Source organism: Lissotriton helveticus, chromosome 1_2 (genome assembly GCF_964261635.1).
Source record: "Lissotriton helveticus chromosome 1_2, aLisHel1.1, whole genome shotgun sequence".
NCBI classification, from domain to species: domain Eukaryota; kingdom Metazoa; phylum Chordata; class Amphibia; order Caudata; family Salamandridae; genus Lissotriton; species Lissotriton helveticus.
The window spans coordinates 350,111,389-350,130,484 of record NC_136058.1 but is presented as its reverse complement, the minus strand read 5'-3'; the positions used below and the strand labels follow the sequence as shown (position 1 = coordinate 350,130,484).

The 19,096-nt window shown below is 45.5% G+C and overlaps 1 protein-coding gene across 2 annotated transcripts in view; it reads right to left on the bottom strand.

Annotated features, from left to right (window-relative positions):
- LOC144804319 (uncharacterized) overlaps positions 1 to 18,667 on the bottom strand; it is a 40,804-nt gene extending 22,137 nt beyond the window's left edge. Inside the window, exons 1-6 of one of the 2 annotated variants that reach the window (XM_078671910.1) lie at positions 18,462 to 18,667; positions 18,279 to 18,359; positions 18,065 to 18,170; positions 14,765 to 14,863; positions 14,520 to 14,641; positions 11,568 to 11,689 (exon numbers count right to left, since the gene is read on the bottom strand). In XM_078671910.1, the coding sequence (XP_078528036.1) occupies positions 14,821 to 14,863; positions 18,065 to 18,170; positions 18,279 to 18,359; positions 18,462 to 18,564 (333 nt within the window). In that variant the 5' untranslated portion in view covers positions 18,565 to 18,667 and the 3' untranslated portion in view covers positions 11,568 to 11,689; positions 14,520 to 14,641; positions 14,765 to 14,820. Of the gene's footprint in view, positions 1 to 11,567; positions 11,690 to 14,519; positions 14,642 to 14,764; positions 14,864 to 18,064; positions 18,171 to 18,278; positions 18,360 to 18,461 lie in introns of those variants that run through there. The other variant, XM_078671909.1, reaches the window with a different exon arrangement.
- Between the last annotated feature and the right edge of the window lie 429 nt (positions 18,668 to 19,096).

Here is a 19,096-nt window from a genome sequence, read left to right as displayed (position 1 = left end):
TGATCTTCTGCTCAGACATCTCTGGGGTGAGATTTACTCCCAGAAATTCAACAGTTGTGACGCCAAATTCACATTTGCTGATCTTGCAATATAAATGGTGTTCCCGCAGCTTTCCCAGAATGGTACATACGTGTTGTGTGTGGTTTTCCCTTCTCGATGAATAGATCAATATGTCATCTATATAAACTACAACGATATTGTCCAAGTAATCCCGCAACACGTCATTAAGGAACAATGAAAACGCTGCAGGGGCGTTACATAGGCCGAACGGCATCAACAGGTATTCGTATAATCTAAAATGTGTTTTAAATGCCATCTTCCATTCATCTCCGCTTCACAGACGGACCAGGTGGTAAGCCCCTTTTAAGTCCAGACGGATATATATCACCGTCCCTTTGACTTGTTCCAGCACCATGTTGATAAGAGGTAATGGATATCGGTTCTTAACCGTGATGGCATTTAAGGACCTATAGTCCACACAAGCGCGAAGCTCTCCGTTGGCCATGGGTATGAAGAAGAAAGGAGACGCTGCCGGGGACTTGGAATTCCGTATGAACCCCAGTTCCAAGTACTTATCCAAATATGCACGGAGGTGTTTGTTCTCGGGTTCCGTGAGGCCATACACTCTGCCTGCAGGAACTATGGCACCAGGCACCAAATTTAAGTAGATCTCCATGAAGAAATGATTTCTTTCTTTACGTTCCAGTGAAGGGATAAAAGCCTGGCTTGAAGAGGTCCCTTCCGCCTTCGTCAAGCTCTGTCGTTTCCCATCTGGGATCCGAAGGTCACGGTGGACACCTTTCTATACTCTGTTCTGGGATACCTAGGTCGAAAGGAGCATTCCTTGATGAAATTACCCTTCCTTCCGCAATAGATGCATAAACCCTTTTTTCTTCGGTATTCTTTTTCCTCGGTGGTCAGGGGTGACCACACGGACCCCTATCTCCATGGGTTCGGCTTTAAGGTTTGGGTGGTCTTGTTCGTCCATGGTTAATCCACTCGGATCGCATATTTTTCTTTCCTCTTGTGCCCTTCCTTTCGCTCAGACGGTGATCTAACCGCAGTACCAGCTGGATGAGATCACCACAAGAAACAGGTTAGGGATCGATCTGGGCTAACACATCTTTCATCTCCTCCCTTAATCCCTGGTGAAAGATAGTGGCTTGTTTGGCCTCCGGCCACTCGGTTTCGGTTACCAATCACCTGAAATCGTTGAGATAGGAGATTAGATCTCTAGTCCCCCGCCTCAATTCCAACATGTCTCTGTCTGCTGATAGCGTAGATGCTCTTCGGTTGAATGTCTTTAATAAACGGATCCCAGTCATACATTAGGGGATCATCCCTCTTAACTAAGGGTACCGCCCATTGTACCACATCCCCTACCAAATATGGAATCAAGAATGCCACTAGTGACTGATTAGTACTAAAAACCTTGGGTTTACATGAAAAGTGTAATAACACCTGCGTAAGGAATACTTGAACCTTGCTGCTGTCCCCATTAAACCTTTCAGGAGTAGCCAAAGGTATGGGTGTGAGGACCTCCACTACCACTGATGGTGTTAGGGCCAGATGGGAGACACCTGCATTGTAAGAATTACGCTGCATCCTATCAACTTGCCCCTGTAGTGTTGCTGTTTCTGCCCTAGAGGCACTCAACTCGACCTGTACTAGCGCTAAAGCGGCTATAACGTCCTCTAAGGTGGCCATAGCACCGTACATCCGGGAGGATGTATATTCATGGGCTGTTGATTCTGTCAAGGCCTTGAATCCTCAGAGACGTACGATGCTCAAAGGGGTCCAGATCCTGATAGCCCCTTGGTCCGAGTAGAACTAACAGACTCAAAAGGGTGACCAGGCGAGGGAAGGAAAGGAAGGGACCCGCAGGGAGGGAGATCTGAAAAGAAATAAACAAGCATAAGTATCCAAAACTTCCTAGTACTGGACAACAGAATACTTAACAAGCCTATGCGGTAACAGCAATGCCTGTAAAGAAAAAAAATAACATCCACTGTAGCCTAGCTGGGATCACAGGACTCCAAGTGCTACTGGATAGAACAAGGACGTTACAACACTAGGATAAAGAATGCTATTCCATAAGTGCACATGTGTTTCTATAACAGTTAGCAACATACCCACAAAACATCATAAGAGCCACGTAACGGGGGAATTGGAGCTTTCTTCAGGATGAGCTCTACAAGCCCCTGCTGAGGAGACAGAGATAAACAATCCACCATGAAGTTTGAGCACATGGAGCGGTTATTATATACCATAACGCACCAGAGAAAACATAAGTAAATGTCTCAAATGAAATAGTCAGTGCAATGATCCTGTTCAAAGAAGTCTGCTTCCCACACAGGGATAATTGAATGAACTCAAAATGTCTCAAAGCATGGTTGCGGTATATAGTGATAATTATAGCACTGTTGGCCGCTTCACCGCAATTACTGCATTGCGGCAATCCGGGGAAAATCACAGTGAGTATTTTGCACAGTCTATATAATGTTAATCAAAGGCGCAGCCACACAAGTCAAACAAAACAAGCCAAGCCTCTTTACCTCTGGGAATCAGAGAGGGTACGGAGGGAATATACAAAGGCCCACAAGAGCTTGATGAAGCTCGTCCAACGGGGCTAAGTAATCACAAGGAAGCCCCGCAAGAGCCTGTTGTAGGCTCGTCCAACGGGGCTTCGGAATACCCAACAAATCCAAGCAGCGCTGTGCCACATACGATCCTGTTAGCAACAAGGCGAAATGGTGCATATGCGTATCTTCGTTCGACCTGAACGCCACAGAAGGTTCCTGGAATTAACGGCACCCGACTGGTGCCTTGGAATCGTTTACATTTGCTTCCTCGAAATGTCGTAACGTCATCAGCGTCATGTTCCCATGGCTTCATGGGAAATGTCGTTTGACAGCAGCTTTCTGTCTGATCACGGAGAAGCCTTGCGCCGCAGTGTTCTCCGCCTGCCTTGAAGAAGCGACATGACACTGATATTGTTTGCTTTGTTAAAAGGTGTTCTAAAACTAGTTACATTTATTCCACTCTGATACACATTACATTTAACACACTTCTTAAAACCCATTTTTCTTTGGAGCAAGGTAGGAGTTCCTTCTTTTTCTTTATACTCACTTCTTTCTATACGATCCTTTAATGATTTCCATCTCCTATATGTTATTTCTGGATGTTTCTTGATTTTTTAGCCTAACACTGGATCCCCTTTAATGAGATACCAATGTGTATTTAAAATGGCTCTCACATCCTTGTGTCTCATTTTAAAAGTTGTTCCAAATCTCTGGGTTTCCTTTCAAATTTTGTTTTCTCTTTTTTAGCTCTGTTCTTCATGGTTCAAATAGTGCTTTTCCCCTATCTAGTTTCCTTGCCTTCGAAGCAGCTCCCTTTACAATTTTAAGTGGATACCCTCTCTAGTCAATTCCTGTTTTATTTTCTCATTTTTCACCTTACTCCTGCATGCCCTTCGTGCTCTGTAAAACTCCCCAAAAGTTATGCTTCTAATGATTGGTGAAGGATGAGATCTTCCTGCATGCAGGATTGTATTCCCAGCTATTGATTTACGGAAGATAGTGGTTTCTAACTCTAACTCTTATGTCAAGGAAGTCAATATGGGTTTTGCTGTGGTGTTCTACAAATCTTAAGTTCAGATTATTTGAGTTGATGTCCATGAAATCAGTTATTTCTGTTTCCGTACCCTGCCACAGTACGAAAACATTGTCTATGAACCTCACCCATAGTAGAACATTGTGAGTCCATTGTTCTAGTTCAGGACTTCTGAGAATCTGCTCCTCCCAACAGCCAAGATGAAGATTAGCATAACTGGGGGTAAAGCAGGTACCCATGGCCGTACCCTGTTCCTGCTGGAACAAGTCTTTACCAAACAAAAGGTTTGTGTGAGACACTACTCCATCATTTCTAAGAGCATACTATTGTGTTTCAGGAATCTCAAGGGTCTTCTATTTAAGTAGTATTCTGTGACTCTCAATCCATAATTGTGCCTTATACTTGTGTAGAGTGTTGCAATGTCCAGTGTCAACAGAACCATGGTATCCACCCAACGTATATCATAGATTTCCTTTAAAATATCTTTATATGAGATGTTAGAGATTTTACAATTTGGTTAAGATAATAATCAATATACTTTGACACATTTTCAAATAAATCCCTACATGAGGATATGATTGATCTGCCTGGTGGGCAATTAATATCTCGATGCACCTTTTGTACCATGTAAAAGACTGGTATCACTGGATTGCTTTGCCTCATAGGCATGTGTTCATCCCAGGTTAGCAATTCCTCCTGTTGCCAGTGTTCCAGTCTCTCAAAGAAGTTTTCCTTCACCGATTCATAATCCTTTAATTCAATCCTTTTATAGCACTCTATTTTCAAGTTGACTTAGATTCTCATTTTTATATGATTCTCTTCCCCAGAGAACGACATTTCCTCCTTTATCTGAGGGTTTTCCCAGTATTTCATCCTCATTTTGAAGTTTGTTTATAGTACTTTGAATTTGCATTTGTTGGGGGTTAAATTTTCTCTTTTGTTGTGTTACTTTGTGCTGTAGATTTTTCAAATCATGTATTACATTGTCTGAAAAACATCTAAATTGTCCTGTACCATTTGTGGTATAAAGTGTGATCTATTCGAAATGGTATATTACCCTCTTTGGTAAGGCACAGATTATGGAAACTAAATTCTTCATCATTTGTTCCAGTATGTTCATTATTTGCTGCATCTTCCTCATTTTCATTATATATTGACCATAGATCTTCAAGAATCAGTGCCTCTCTTAAGACGAGTATTGGGTTAATTTTGAGCATTCATATCTCGTGCAGAAGACGAGTGGGTATTTTCATTGTAATATATTTTCATTAGCTTGAGTTTGCGCACAAATCTATATAGGTCCATTCTGCTGGTAGCATAATTAAAATCATTAGCATCGCAGTATGAGAAGCCTAATTCCAGCACTTTTTCATCTTCCGCTGTTAGCGTAATATCACTCAGGTTAATTATGGTAGCATTCAGGGTTACTTGTTCATTGTTCGCTTTGTATTGGAGCGCATTGATCTTTGAGTTGACTCCTCTTCGTGCTTCTCTGATATCCTTCTCCCCCTCTTCTGAGCTTCCTCTTCCTTGACCCCTGCCTCTGCCTCTTCCTCAACCCCTCGTTGTCCAATGGTCTGTCTGTTGGTCCAGTTGGAAAAAACAAAATTCCCCAGTGACTGTTAGCTTTGTCTTTGTTGCCCTCTCTTCCTTTGTTCTTCCAATTCCACCTCAGCCTGTATCAGAGCTGGCTTCTCTCTGTGAGGGATGTGGATACATTGCTACTCCACTTTGGACTTTCTGGACTTTCAGGGTCAAACCTTTTGGCAAAGGTATATATTCTCCCAGTTTCGTACTCCATTCGATCCCTTGTAACTTTTGTAGCTTTTCTATCTTTTTTCTTTTTTCGTATTTTGCCAATCTGTCCTTGGCATCTGCTTTAAATTTTGTCACTTTTGCTTGGTCACTGTTTTTCTCCATGATATTATTAAATCTTTTAATATTATCATCACTTCATGTCTTTCAATTTCTGCGTACTTTAATAAGATGCGAATCATATTTGTACAACTATTCGCACTATTATCTGCCCATTCACTCAATAATTCTGATTTAGGATTCTCATATGTTGGGGTGATCATAATTCCTAGTCCTCTCGGGACTTGACCCACTTGAATGTACTATCTTAGGGAGGCAACCTCCCACCATCGGGAAATCTCCCTTTTCTGAGCTTTACCCATTCCTGCAATTGTTTTATAATGTCATTACTTTTTTACTGGGGCAGAGTCTCCTCTATCCCCACTCATCGGTATTCCTCTCTCCGTGAAGAGTGTAAGAGTCTCCTGTTCCCGTTCTGCATACTCCTCATCACTCATTTTTTTCAAAAAGCGGTCCATTTTCTCAAGCTTACTTGGCAATCTCTGTTCTCACCTGTACTGTCACTTTCACTGGGGACGGTATCACTTTTCTGCCCGGCTCCCGGTCCCCCCCTTCACTCCACCGGCTTACCGGAGCTTTTTTGTGATCCACTGCGAGATTTCCACTGTCGCTGGAGATTTCCTCCAATCTGCACCCGTAGCTTCTCTCTCATCGATTACCTCACTTCCGTTCTTGGCTGCTGTATCCTGTGTTGGGAGTCCATGGGGGGCACGCCTGTCTTCTTTCTTTGAAATTGTTTGGCAGTTACTCTGGTGTGCCTCCTGACCGTCAAGGGGGCTGGTTGAGAGATGCCCACTGTGTCTCATAATATAGAAGACAGTTTACCGCTCGAGCAGAAAAGATCCAGCACTACGTGAGATAATTTAAACTCACTCCTTTATTTGTAAAGTAACAGCAACAGCTACGTATTCTGACAGCTACCTGCTGTCTTGTTCACAATGTGTAGCACTATTTTCCCAACATTTTTAAAGACAAAACACCAATGTGTCATAAACAGCAACATAGGAGTTAGGTGAGCTAACTATAATGCACTGCTGATGACATCACATTTTACATGACTCATAACTTGGTTAGCGACATCATTGATGACATCACTGATGACATCTCAAATGACATCACTGATGACTTCATCAGCGTAATATCTGATGCACCTCCTCACACCCTAATATACCCTGTGATACACCCGCTCTAAAACACAACCATTCTCCAAGCCATAGACACACCAATACCAGTTGTGAGTGGTGCAGGGAGAGGGCGAGGTCTCTGACAAGATGCCGGCTTCTCTTTGTTTTTAGAAGGGGGATTTTTGGCCCCCCTTCTCTTTATATTTTTGGGGCCTGAGACAGTTTTAAAAATGATTTTGTAAAAAAAATGAGAAGTGGGCCGGGGCATGGCCTCTTCTTTTAAAAAAAACAAAATATGTACATTCAAAGGTGGGGGCCGTGCGTCCTCCCTCCTGAGCCCATTCCCGGCCCCGGGGACCCAATCCCTTGGACTTTGCCTATTTTTAAAATGTATTAATTCTTTTATGGGAGGGGGCCATGCAGCCCCACTTCCCTGGGCCTTATTTGGCCCCGGGACCTCATCCCCAATTGCCTGGCCTCAAGTTGGAGAGACGTTATCCTGCTCTCGCTTCCATTAAGCGAAGCAGAGTTTGCTATGGCGGGGGGGAGCAGTGCTCCCGGCCTGTTATAGCAAACTTCAATGTCCCGGAATTGGGCACCACAGAATATTGCTGGAGCCGGCCCTGGGGGGTGGCGGTACCCAGGGCTATCCAGGGCTCAAGGAGGGGTAGTGCAGTCCCTTTTCCAACTGGTTTAAAGCCTCCAGGAGGTGGTGGTCCCCAGGGCGTCACAATGGACCCCTGTATTTTCATAAAGTGTGCCCTGGGGATGTGGTGGTCCCCTGGGAAGTGTGGGGGTTGGGGGCAGGAGCTCCTCCCACACTTTCTGTTCATTTTTGAAGCCCCTGGGAGGTGGCGGTCCCTGGAACTTGTGGGCCCACGAATCCCCACCGACCCAAAGAAATAAAAGCCGCAGGGAGGTGGTGGCATGGGAGGGCAGGAGACCCCCCACGCATATGTAAAATATAGCCCCCAGGAGGTGGTGGTCCCTGGGGCTGCAGGGGTCTCGCAGGCCCCCGCAACATAATTATATATTGCCCCAGGACTTGGCCCACCCGGGGGCTTAAAACAAACGAAGTGCGGGAGCCCTAACTGGATTTTTTTTTTAATACTTTTTTGGGCCCTGGGGGTCCCTGTTGGGGGGCCTAGGGAGTCAGGGTCTTTCTACCCTGCCCCCTTTTCTTGTATGGTGAACTTTTTTCTTTTTGACTCAGTTCAGCTGAGTCACAAGATGGCTGCCAACACTTGTGGGTTGGAGTGTTGGTAACATTCAGAATAAAGCTTGTGATTAGGAGGGTTTGCGTAACCACTGCAGTCACCAGGTATCCATATTTTTTAATTTTTTTATTTCTCAGAAACTACTGAATGGGTTTACACCGTTTAAAGCAAAGAGTGCACTTTGTACAAAGAGCTACCACCCTGCCAAATTTGGTGAAATTCCGTTCAGCAGTTTGGGCTGGAGCCCGACAAAAGTTGGAAATTAATATAGAGAAAACGTATTTTGGGACCCCCCTTTTTTCTTGGATCCCGCTGTTTGAATCGCCCCAAACCTTTCAAGACAGGGGCTTACAGCACCGCAACATTAGTTTTGAAATTTTTGCGAAAATACTCCATTTATTTATTTATTTCAATGTATACGTCAGCGCACAGCGACCCATAAAGGGTTTCCCTGCGCTATCAGGGGACAGCGGAAGAAAGAGAGCGACCTATTGGCTGAAAAGCCATGTTTAGAGAGACTTTTCAAACAATAGGAAATTGGATTGAGTGCGGAGAGACAGAGGGAGAGTAGTCCATAATACAGGACCTAAATACGAAAAGGAGGAACCGCCCATACGAGAGAGTCTGACCCTAGGGACCTGGAATTTGGCTTGTGTAGAGGACTGAAGAGTACGAGAGGGAATATAAGGACAGGCTAAGTGTTGCAAATAGTGAGGGGCTCTGTCGTGCTTAATACGAAACATATAGGTCAGGGCCTTAAACCTCACCCATTTCTCGACTGAAAGCCAGTGTAGGTTCTGAAGCAAACTGAAGGGCGAGGTGGTTCTGGAGGCCCGACACAGTAGACTTGCGGCAGAGTTTTTTACTCACTGCAACTTGCGCTTTACCTCTTTCCTAGATAGAGGATACCATTACCACAGTCCAGCCTAGATGTAACAAGGGCCTGGACTACAGTTCTCAGGGTGGGGCCAGCTCGCGCTCTTACCTTTACAAGGATCGTCTGTTCCCTATTCAGATCACGGATCTGCCACAGGATGTTCGTCACCTCTGTAGCGCCGTGAGCCACCCGGCATTTGCATAAATACGTGCTGCCATCTTGTGGTTGGCAGTTCCTGTTTTCAACATTGTCGTTGCCAACCACGCATTCTTTTTGCTTTCGCCTGTCGTATGTGAAGCAGAAGAGATACCAAGAGCAATATTCAATGCTTGCTTGAACCCGCAAAACTTAAAGATTGCGAGGCACTCCATTTCAAGCTTGAGCTCTGTCCCAAATGTACTCTTTCTTGCCTGTTAATCTATCGCCCCGGGCCAGCAAATGCATGGGCCCCACAATTATCTGAATTTGTTGCCACCGCATCATTACACTCTAACAATTTTATGATCCTGGGTGATCTTAACATCCATTTGGAAGACCCCACATGCAGCGTCAGCACCAATCTATTGTCGGACCTGGAAACCCTTAATGTGGTAATACACAATCAGGGCCCTACACACAAAGGGGGCCATCTGTTGGACCCTATTTTTTCCAACTTGAATAACATACAATGCTATCCAGCACTTCCTATCCACTGGTCTGATCATTACATGACCTGGTTTGACATCTCTTTAAGGGATTTCCAGGCTCAACCGAAATTCCCTACAACTACCTTAATGTGAAATTGGGAAAAGCTTGATGCAGCCGCTTTTAAGCAGCATCTCAACTCCCATCTGCCTAAGGATAATACCTTCAGGGACAGAGTAGATACAGCAGCTGCGAGTACTAATTCCTGGCTCACTGAAGCCATTAACAGTTGCCTGCCATCGTCCAGTAAAAAAACAATTATCCACAAACCTCCAGCCCCTTGGTTTAATGACCAATTAAAGACTGAAAAATCACATTGTAAACAACTAGAGAGAGCGTGGCGAAAGGATTATTCTCCTATTGCTGATTTGGCTTATAAAAAGGAACTGAAGCACTATCATAAAGGTTGCCGCCAGGCAAGAACCATCTACGTCGCCAAAACAATAAACGACACTACAAACAAATCAAAAGTGCTTTTTGGGTTAGTCAAGGACTTAGCAGGATCCAGCACAGTATCTGGACCTCCACCCCTGGATAGTTCCCAGTGTGAGGAGCTGGTCCAATACTTCACATCAAAGATCGAGAAAATCTATCTAAATATAGCTGAGCAATACGAAGACAAAAGGCCCCCTCTTATTGACATCAGCGGGAGCCCCACGAGCTCGCTGCCGGTTTCATATGCCCTACTGGAGGAATGGCCGGACCTTAATCCATCGTCGTTATCGTCACATCTGGCTAAGATTAAATCTGGCTCACCAAACGACCCCCTACCAGTCTCTGTGCTCAGACTTTTGGAAGAGCCTCAGCTTGGCAGGATTTGCTCCACGCTTAATGCCTCAATACATCAGGCCAGTGTTCCGACATGTTGGAAGCACGCCATGGTTTCTCCCTTGCTAAAGAAACCTATGGCGGATCCAAAAATCCCTGCCAACTTCAGGCCGATCTCGTTACTCCCCATCTTTTCCAAAGTCTTGGAAAGGAATATCTACCAGCACTTGGCTGGGTTCGTCGCGAACAACAATCTGTTGCATGATTCACAGTCAGGGTTTCTCCCAGGTTTCTCGACGGAGACTACACTCTTGGGTGTCACCGAGAATCTCCGCCTGATGCTTGACAGAGGGGACACAGCCGCACTGATTCTATTAGATCTCAGTGCGGCCTTCGATACCATCTCCCACGCCATCCTACTCAGAGCACTGGGCTCTCTGGGAATCGGTGGAAAGGCTCTGAAATGGATTGAATCTTTGACGGACAGGTCTTTCCAAGTTTTCTCCCACTCCTCGACATCTAAGGTCCATGCCTCTCCATTTGGAGTCCCTCAGGGCTCTATTCTCAGCCCTCTTCTTTTTAATCTATATGTTACCCTGCTAGCTCTCATTGCGAAACGTGCTGGGCTCACGTTATTTTCCTATGCGGATGACTCACAGATAGTTTTTTCTCTCACGCAATCAGACATGTCCCCCACCTCCCTTCTTCAATCAGGGCTCAGCGAAATAGCCTCCTGGATGAATCAAAATCTGTTAAAACTCAACGGGGAAAAAACAGAGATTCCTATTCTCTGGAGTAAACCCCGATCTGTGGGGCACCAAACATTGGCCGGTGGAAATGGGCCCCATCCCTCCAGCATCAACACACGTCCGCAACTTGGGTGTCATTATAGATCAGGGCCTAACAATGCAGACGCAAGTGACGAAAGTAGCGGCCACCGGCTTTTCTATCTTGCGCTGGTTGCGTAAGATACTGTGGATGCTGCCACCGGATACTCAGAGGTCCATGGTCAACGCCTTGGTGACCTCCCGGTTGGACTACGGCAATGTGCTCTACCTGGGGGTCACTAAGGCGGTTACCCGTGCTGCGGCGCGTCTACTCTGTGGCTGCAAGAGGAATGAACCCATGACACGACATCTCAGGGAACTCCACTGGCTCCTAGTGGAGAATCGTGTGAAGTTTAAAGCTTTATGCTACATGTATAAAATAAAAGCAGGCACGGCGCCAAGATATCCTCAATCCTTGCTGTCGACGTACTCCCCAACCCGTATACTGAGATCATCCACCCAAGAATTTTTCTGTGTACCAAGGTCAGACTTGCCAGGATGCAGGAGGTCCTTCGCCTTCATGGGTTCTAGGCTCTGGAACTCCCTCCCTCTGGTCATTCGTGCGGAACGCTGTTTCAGCCGTTTCCGGAAGGCAGTCAAGACTTGGTTATTTAACCAATAATTTTCCTTCTACTGTACGCTACGCTAGTCTTCATTTTAGCGCCGGGAGACCCTGTTTGGGTAGCTGTCGCGCTCTACAAGCTGAAAAGATAAATAAATAAAATTAATAAATACAGTTGTCGCTTATTAATGGTGGGGCAGGACATTGGGTTTTAGTCCCTTTGGTTCACATGGCTTTTCTCTCTACATGGAGAGTGCGTACTTTGCATTGTTGTCCCTTGGTTAAGTTGGGGGCAGGACATTGGGTTTCAGTCCCTTTTGTCCACATGACTAGTCTCCTTCATTGGAGAACTCACATTCTAATGTTTATTTTCCATATTTGAGGAGGGGGATGGGTATTGTATTCTGTATCCATTTTTCCTTCTTGTCTTTGGTTCCTTTGCTTCTCATGGTGCAGTGTTCCCATCACCCCTGGGTCTGGGCTTTTGACTCTGTATTATATAGTTCATTTCCCCTTCATGATGTGGGCATTGTTTCCTTCATCTTTGGGTTGTGGACTATTTATTTTTGCTGTATTTTTCTGTTTATAGTTTATGCATCTTTGGGTTATGCACTATTTATTATTATTGCTGTATTTTTATGTTTATAGTTTATGCATTGGTTTCGTTCATTCTTCTGTTCAAAAGGGAAGAGATATGTAGTGTTCTTACATGGTGTTTCATTCCCTATGTTTCTCTGCCCTAGCTTCTGTATGGAATGTTGGTGAGTGGATCGTCAGTAGAATACCTGGGTGACTGAATGAGGAGTGACAGTTGGTGAGAGGGGCTGAGCAGCTAGCAGGCTGCTCCTGGTGGGGCTGTTGATTTCACCTACAGGACTTCTATACCTGTTAAAGATGGCCTACCTGTTGATAATCACCGATAGACTGCCTACAGGACTTATACTGCTGTTTCTGATGATCTACAGGTTACCTGTCAACCTGTGAATAAACCTACTTGATATACATCATACCAACGAGGCATGATTACTACACAGATGAGTACTCAGACTGACAGCAGTCAGACAGCGTCAGCCGATCCAGTACACCTAACTGCACCAGGGACTGTGGGCCAATGCAGCACCTTGAGAGGTAACCCGTGGCAGGAACAATCCTGTTTAGATTTCACGTTTAAATTAATATAACATACCCTAGCATGCTGGCAGTAGCATTCACCATTCTGTGTGACCTGGGCTCTAGTCTGACACCTAAATCTACAATATGCTTCTATAAAAGGAGTCTTCCTGCACATTCCCCGGCCCATACTTCCAATGAATGACACTAAATTACAAAACAAAGTTATTAGCAAGTGTCTCTCGGGGGGAGGTGGGGAGAAGGTGCGAAAAGATGGGAACACTGCTTCGTGAGGAGAGTAGGGATCCTTAGTTGCTACACCATATACCATTTACCCCAACAAAGCTTGAATTAAGAAACTATGAATGATGCTACTATTACACATAAGGATGGCGTTTAACCGTTTAACCGATGGGCAGTCTCTTTTGAGGTACTCAATTACTGTAGTGCACTAACTTTACAACAGTGCAAAAACAACAAAGCACATTCATTTGCATCACTTGGGTTTTGATGAATCTGGCAAAAAAGAATCTGCACATGGGCTAACATGACACAATACACTGCATATGGTTTTCTAATCACATTTCACCATTTTGGCGCTAGAGGACAATTCTTTCTCCAAAATAGACAAAAGCAAAATATATTCTCTCCATTTCTATCTCAAACAAGTTCTAAAAATTGTACCAATGTCTGCACTTTTATGTTCTTTTTACGACCAGGGTACATTTTCTGGGGTACAGTTCGCACATACTTTTAAAAGTAAAATAAACAAACACGCAGCCCTGAGTAAATGTATTAGCTCTTATCGTGCGTGTTAAAACTGGTATTTCAGGCTGTGTAAAAGAGAATACTAACAGCCAGGCAGGGTGAACAGCTGAGTCAGCCCACCCATCACGGGACTGGGGATGGAAAAAACAGCAGGCATGTGATCAGGCAGAGCAAGTGGCTTAGCTTCTGTCCTGGCCAGTCCATCACAACTAGTGACTGTCCTAGGGGACGCTTGACACATCTGCGAAAAGTACTAAGATCCAAGTATGACTGGCAGATCTGGTGACTCCTCTGGGGCTGCCTGGGACAGATAGTGTTATATCTCCAGGGACTGCTAGGCACAAATGTGCCCTTCTGGTGGAGATCTGGCAGACTCTCCCACTATGTTTTAGCTGTGCCGCTGTCTCACCCATGCATTTCTGGCAGACTGGTGTCTCCTCTAGTGCTGTCTGGCACAGTTCATGTACTCCAAACGATGCACCCAGAAGGGTCACCATCTCTTGCAGCTTTGCCTAGTGGGAAGAATTCCCATTCCTAAGGGCTGCCTGTGAAAACTGAGGCCTGTTGAGCTGAGATTCCTTACAGGTTAAAGATGGAGGCAGACTTAGAGTGCAGACCTAGAGTGGGGTGGAGAGTGCTTGTTTAAACAACATGGGTTTAAAACAAACCGGCAGTAGGGCTGACTTGTTTGTGTGTCCAGGGGTTTTCATGCAACAATAAAAAAATGTCAAGATAACTCTGGTGAATAACGGAGTGCTGGAGCAAGACCAGCAATTTGTCTAGTCCCAGTTTTCACAAAAGAACATGAACCATGCATATTTTAAAAAATGTATGAGGATTAGCTGTGAGTTACAGCTTTTTACTAAGTTAGTGCCCTCCCATTTCTGATGCTTTTCAGCAGTTTTTAGATCTTGTTGCTCAAATGGGAGTAATTTCTCATATTTATGTTTTTCTCGTCTTCATTGATTTTGCTCATTTATAGTCGTTGGATGTCACTCATAATGACACTGAAAGTATGAAACTCTCACACATAAGCAATCTGAAACCTTGGCATACGAGTCTAATGGCTAAATGGTCTCATAGTAAACTTACCAAAATTTCACACTGAGGGACAGTGGAGATGTTTTATGGAGCTTTCGGTTTCCCGTGGGCTCCGAAGTTCTAAGGATGACACAGAGGGGGTGCGTGTCAGGAATCAAACACGGGACCACTCACTTCAAAAAAAGACGCAAAAGGAGGCGGTAAGTATAGTTGAATTCATAATAACTATCGATTCAGCTAAGCATGACCTTTATGTCGATAGCAGTATATGATGGAACCAAGAAGGGGGAATATACCTGAATGGAGTGTGGGGAACCGATGTTCCACGAAGAAAGGTTCTTGGAGGAGACTCCTATTCATTTAGGTAACTCACTTGGGGTCGCAGTAATTGTCCCCTGTGTAAAACATAGATATACATTAGACTCAGTATGTGGAAACAGGCCCGGTTCTAGCGAGTGGGCCGGGTGGGCCGGGCCCACCCAAACTTGAGCCTGGCCCACCCAAACAAGATCCTTGGCCCTCGCAGTGAGGACTTGAAGGCTGGCGCGCACCAGCATCGGGTTCAAAGGGCTGTCTGTGTGTGTGTTCGCACCCGGGCTGGAGACAGCTTCCCGGCGCACACAGACAGTTTTAGAGATTATCGCAGCCCCTCCCGAGTACTTAACAGGTCTTTAAAAGACCATTAACATGGTAACGAGGCTTTGTTTATTTTTTCACCCATTCATCTCCACATGGCAAAGGCGACAAATCCTTTCTTTGTTAACGGTAACCTTTGCCTACTTTTTCTGTGCGTGGAAATTTCTTTTTCTATGCAGCACAGGAGAAAATAGGTTTATTTATTCCTATTCACCTTTCCTGGCCCCCTGCAGCTGCTTATCACATCAGGCTGCCTGTGACACACAGTTTGACTAAGGGAGTAGTAGGTAAGATAATGCGTTACTATTTGGTTTTCTTTTTTAAAATCTGCCCCGGCCCAGCAGGACACATACTTCGTGCGCTTCATTTAAACAGTTTTTATCATTATCATGGCTGATACAGGACAAGAATAAAACCATACAAAATGCCCAGATAACACTGGTGACTAATGATCCTGCTGGAGAGCAATCATTGTCTGTTAGTAGTTTTTAAATGCAGATAAACTGTATTTTATGTGGCAGCTCAGTAGGTTACTGCCTTTGTCACAGAGATCCTTGTGTTACTTGCAGTTCAGAAGTTACAATCCTAACATAGGACAGTGGCCAATGAACTGTCACCAAAGAGCTGAATACAAACATGAATGGTATAGTTAGAACTTCACTTTTTTTGTTTTGTGATTTAGTTAGAACTTCCTCAGTCTTTTATTATTGTAATGTTGCTAAAAGAGTATGTTTGGGCAGATATACATTTTTATCAGTAAAGCTGATCCCCATGGAATACTCTTTAAATCCTAAGGTTGTGTTTCCCCAGACCAAATCCTCTTAAATATACTGCCCACCAGTATGGCTGACAGGTGATTCCTACACCTTGTAATCCTCATTGGCTTATGTGACATTCCCTGCAGACTGATTTACATACTTGTATGATTGATTGACTCTGTATAATGTGTGCGTGGTGTAAAGTACTGACACACGCTACAATGATATGAGTAGCACTATACAACAAAGGAAATGCAAATGAGAGAAGGGCTCCGGTACAGGCGCCATTTACTACTGCTGGGGCTGACCTTGGCTAAAAGGTACATTGCGAGATCTTGAAAGACGCCCCGCGCCCCTTCCTTCATAGCCTGGCAGAATGGAATGGACTTTTGTATGGGCCTGGAACAGCCTGTTTATGTCGCACGGGGGTGCCCTCCCAAGCATTATAGAATTTGGAAGCGGTGGGCGGACTATCGGGGCCTGGACCAGGACCCACCCCCTGAGGAAGAGGTCGTACAACTAATTTGACAGTCGATGACCTATGCTATGGCGAACATTGCAACACGCATAGCGCTACACGGACGGAGTAGGCAGCGGCACACGCGGGAGGGAGGGGGGAGTTGAGGGTGGGTGGGGAAGGGCGGGGGGGTTTGTACAACAGGGCGTTTCTTTGTTTGTTCATATATTTGTATAATCGCCTGAAGAAATGCTTGCATGTCAGTCATTGCTTATTTGTTCTAGTGATTATCTCTGGAGGTCAGAGAATTACTTCATATGTTTCTATCATGCAACCAATAAAATCTGTTTTAAAAAAAAAAAAGAGAAGGGCTACGTAACGATGAGGGGTTCCTTTGGAGGGTGGCAGTGAGGGAATCCGAGGAGGTAGTGGGAGGGGCTATGGAGCGATGAGGGGCACTGGTTGAGGGTGTTTGTGAGGGAGTCTGAGGAGGAGGTCATAAGAGGGAGGGGTTATGGGGAGATGAGGGGCACTGGTGGAGGGTGCCAGTAAGGGAATCCGAGGAGGAGGTCATAAGAGGGAGGGGATACAGAGCGATGAGGGGCACTGGTGGACGGTGGCAGTGATGGAATCCGAGCAAGAGGTCATGCGGTGGTGGGGGAGCTAGGGAGAGATGAGGGGCACTGGTGGAGGGTGGCAGTGAGGGAATCCGAGAAGGAGGTCATTGGAGGAGGGACTTGAGAGAAATGAGGGGCACTGCTGGAGGGTGGCAATAAGGGAATCCGAGAAAGAGGGCATAAGGGGCAGGGGATATGGGGAGATGAAGGGCAATTGTGACGTGTGGCAGTGAGGGAATCCAAGGAAGAGTTCAATAGGGGGGCCATGGAGGGATGAGGGGCACTGTTGGAAGGTGGTAGTAAAGGTATTTACGAAGAAAGAGGTTATTGGTGTGGCGACAAAAAAGACTTTTGCATCAGCGCTGAACCCAGCCTTGTCATGGCCTTTCTATTTTTGTTTATTTAATTAGCAATCGGGTCATAAGGGCTACTGTGGAACATACTTTAAAGTGTGTGCTAATTATATTTACTGCTATATTCAATGTTTTTGGTTTGAAGGTGATTTTACTAATGTTTTTACTGGGAAAAATGAAAGTGGAGCCGGCTGGGGCCCAAGGTCAGCTGTGTGATAAGGTGCACTGGAGAGGGGTGGCAGAAAAGTGGATAATCAAGCCTGTAAGGGAGAGTGTTGCAGAGTCCAGGGTCAGGTGGAGGTAGTAATGAAGAGGGATTCTCCCTGAAGGCTCACACAGAGGGAGCCCGAGAAGTGTCACTTGCCTGATACTCCTACCTCAGAAACCTCCCCTTCCCATCAAAGGAACATTGTATGGAAAAACACTTTTTGATAGTGATAATACTTAGAAAGAAATTTGGAAAAGAGTGCGATTTACTGGGCCTTGCAAGACTTATAAGAGATAAAGGACGGCCCTGAAGCAGGCCTGCCCATACATATATGCAACAAATCGAGCCCGCAGTGGCCCACCCAAATGCACTCTTGGCCCACCCAATTAAAAATTCCTGGAGCCGGGCCTGTGTGGAAAACAGGATCAAAGTTCTACTCCGACCGATGTTATGGTGGGCCTGCTAGAGTAAGTCTTTTAAGGGGAGCAGTGGAGCTGGCGGTCTTCAAGTCGGCAGAGGGTGAAAGGCAAGCAGACAAAAGACGACAATGTTATTACTCGGACTCACAGTATATCGGAGTCCGGATCTGAGGTCCCGAGGGTTAGGGAAGAGCCTTCTCTCAAGGCACCGCCGGGCTGGTTCCCAATCAAAGGTGGACAGTACGAGGGGTTTTCTGCAATAAATGTGTACGTGTTAAACTCACCAGAAAAGAAGAAAGGGGGATAGCGATTTATGAGCGTGCCCTGATAACCGGCCGATCGGGAGGGGGCAAGTCTCTTACCTTGGATATGCGATGGAGGAAGCGCCGCAGTGGTATCAATTAAGTTCTTTACTGGAGATACGAATAGACTTGCAAAACGTCCTGTCAAGTATAAGAGAGTAAGGGGTTAGCAGGGGCTCAAAGGATAGGACGGGGTCCTCGATAAATCCACATTGCAGATTCCCGGGGGGGCGTTCTGATTACCTGGGTCACAGGGCGGTAACACGGACCGCGGGGCGGCGTCCTCTGACCAGGGTTGGCGAACAGAGGACCTGAATAGAGGGCGGGTGTTTTTAAAGGGAAACATTCTTGATAGTTTTCAGGTGTGCTGGAGAGTATGGAAAGCGCAAAGGGGCTCGGGTGATGAGGATGAATATACAGCGGCCATTTTGGAGTGGGTAAATGAATACAAACGGCGGAAAACGAAAAGGAAAGGGAAAAGGGGACGGGATGAGGGAGAATCAGGGCAGTGGCCATATTGGAGTGACTGGTATTTCAAAATTCTCACCTATAGAGAGAACCGAATTCCGTTTTTTCTGGTTCAGGGCAGTCACAACGGGGTCCCAGGGTGGGGGCTTAGGAGAGCCTCATAGAAGGGCGTTTTGCCACGGGCATTCCTCATTAAGGCCTTTAACAACTGAGTTGAACATAAATATCCAAAACACCTCTCTTTTCCTGCGGAGGTTGGTGGGGTCGATTCCAGGCTGTGCCATGATTTTCTCCAGGATAAACCAGCGGAGGTCTTTTTTATTGTGGCCTTTGTCCAGCCAATGGGTGACCAGGGGAGTAGATGTTTTTTTGTTTCTAATGTTGAATTTATGTTCCCCGACTCTTAGGCA